The sequence below is a fragment of the Trichosurus vulpecula genome, chromosome 7 (genome assembly GCF_011100635.1).
Source record: "Trichosurus vulpecula isolate mTriVul1 chromosome 7, mTriVul1.pri, whole genome shotgun sequence".
Lineage (NCBI taxonomy): Eukaryota > Metazoa > Chordata > Mammalia > Diprotodontia > Phalangeridae > Trichosurus > Trichosurus vulpecula.
Genome location: NC_050579.1, coordinates 113862922 through 113864569, shown reverse-complemented (window position 1 = coordinate 113864569; position 1648 = coordinate 113862922). Strand labels below are relative to the sequence as shown.

The 1648-nt window shown below is 53.6% G+C and overlaps 1 protein-coding gene across 1 annotated transcript; it reads right to left on the bottom strand.

The window, feature by feature from the left end:
• Positions 1-610: 610 nt before the first annotated feature.
• Positions 611-1294, bottom strand: LOC118857124 (splicing factor 3B subunit 5-like). The gene has a single exon (XM_036767761.1). The coding sequence runs from the start codon at positions 1160-1162 to the stop codon at positions 902-904; it is 261 nt and encodes an 86-aa protein (XP_036623656.1). The 5' UTR covers positions 1163-1294; the 3' UTR covers positions 611-901.
• Between the last annotated feature and the right edge of the window lie 354 nt (positions 1295-1648).

Genomic DNA, 1648 nt, shown 5'->3' with positions numbered 1-1648 from the left:
GTGGAAATGTGGGACTTGTGATCACTTTTCTGTTTATGCTCATTTGTGTCATCTAATTTATGTAAAGATATACATCAGCTCTCCTGTAGATAGAAAGCCAACATCCCAAGGAAAGCAGATGGCCAGAGGAAACGCCTCAGTAAGAGAACAGGGGCAGCTGAAGAAACATGTGACGGAGATAGGTGTTTTGTAGTTATCAAGGACTTCATACTATTGTTGGGACAAAACTGGAGGCAGAATTCAACGCCAACAACAGTCATACTCCCAAGCCAGAAGCTAAAACAAGGAGGAGAGGTAAAACCTTGAGCAACCTCCTTAAGAGGCCCTGGAAGCAGGATCGTGTAGTGGTGAATTAAAAAAAAAAAAAAAGGCACCTGATTTGGAGTAATAAAACCTGGGTTCAAATTACGGCTCTGTGAATGGGTAACTTCGTGTACAGGCCTCGGTGTTCCCAACTGTAAATGTGGAAGTGGGACTAGGTGACCCTTAAGAATTCTTTTCACGTTTAAATCCCATTATCTCCAGCTCTGGGGAAGTGCAAACCGCTGTGTGTGACCCATTTCCCGTAGTCTCCCTCATTCCCGCTCAAAACACACTCTTACACCTTGGATTGCTCAAAAGATTTTTAGCTTTATGAGGAGGGAAAAACGAACGCCAAAATCCAAACAGAAGTCTCCAAGTTAATGTCTCCCTCTCCCGACTCGGTGCCCGGGAGTTCGCCGGCGCTGAGGGCTCCCCATGATCACAGTCCCCGGGCCGAGGTACCGCGGCGGCAGCAGGACGCCTGACTTCCCTCGGGGATCAGAGATGGGCGCCGGCCGGGGAGGGTTCAGGCCCGGAGGAGCCGGAATCAGAAAGGGCGGACACCTGCGTCGGGGCATGGCCGGAGGGCGCCGGGGGCTCAGCTCTCCTCGGGCTTGTCGGCCGGGGGCCCGCACGGCTGCAGCATCTTCTCCATCAGGTTGAAGCGCACGCGCGCTTTGCTCTCGTTCTCGGCGATGGCGAAGTAGTTGAGGAGGTCGAAGTGGCCCATGTAGGAGCAGTAAGAGTCGCGGTGCTGGTTCACCAGCCATTCCCACTTGGTGGTGTCGGCGTGGCCGGTGCCGATGTATTTGGACTGCAGATGCTCCAGCTGGCTGTGGATGGTGTAGCGGTCCGTCATGGTGCCGAGGATGCCCTGCGCTGCTAGCTAGTCCAGGCGGCGGCCGTCACACCTGTGGCGTTTTCCGGACAGAGATAGCACCCGGAAACCGCGGAGAGAGCGAGAGAGAAGAGGAAGGCATGCTAGGACACCTCGGGCGTCGCAGACGTTAGACGTCATAAATCTGAACGTTTTCCTAATTGGTCCTCCCCGAAACCGGATGCGGAAACGGCGAGTTGTCTTTACGCATGGGAACTCGGGGGCATTAAGAGACTCTTCGAAACTACAAATCCCATGACGCTTGATGGGGGGCTTCTGGCGCGCTCTATTTCAATTGTTCCTCTGTATTACCCGTCTAGGGGAGCGCTGCATGCTGGGACTTGTAGTCTGCGTAAGATCCGGGTTTAAAAAGCGGTGAGCCTCAGCTGGCAAGATGTTTCTGGGGAGACGGTTGAGAGTTTGAACTTTGTACTTGTAGGCCTAGGTAGGCGGGTGGCTCAGTTATGG

Bases quoted from the DNA above. Each gene is read 5' to 3' on its own strand.
- LOC118857124 (XM_036767761.1), bottom strand. From the start codon at position 1,162: ATGACGGACCGCTACACCATCCACAGCCAGCTGGAGCATCTGCAGTCC.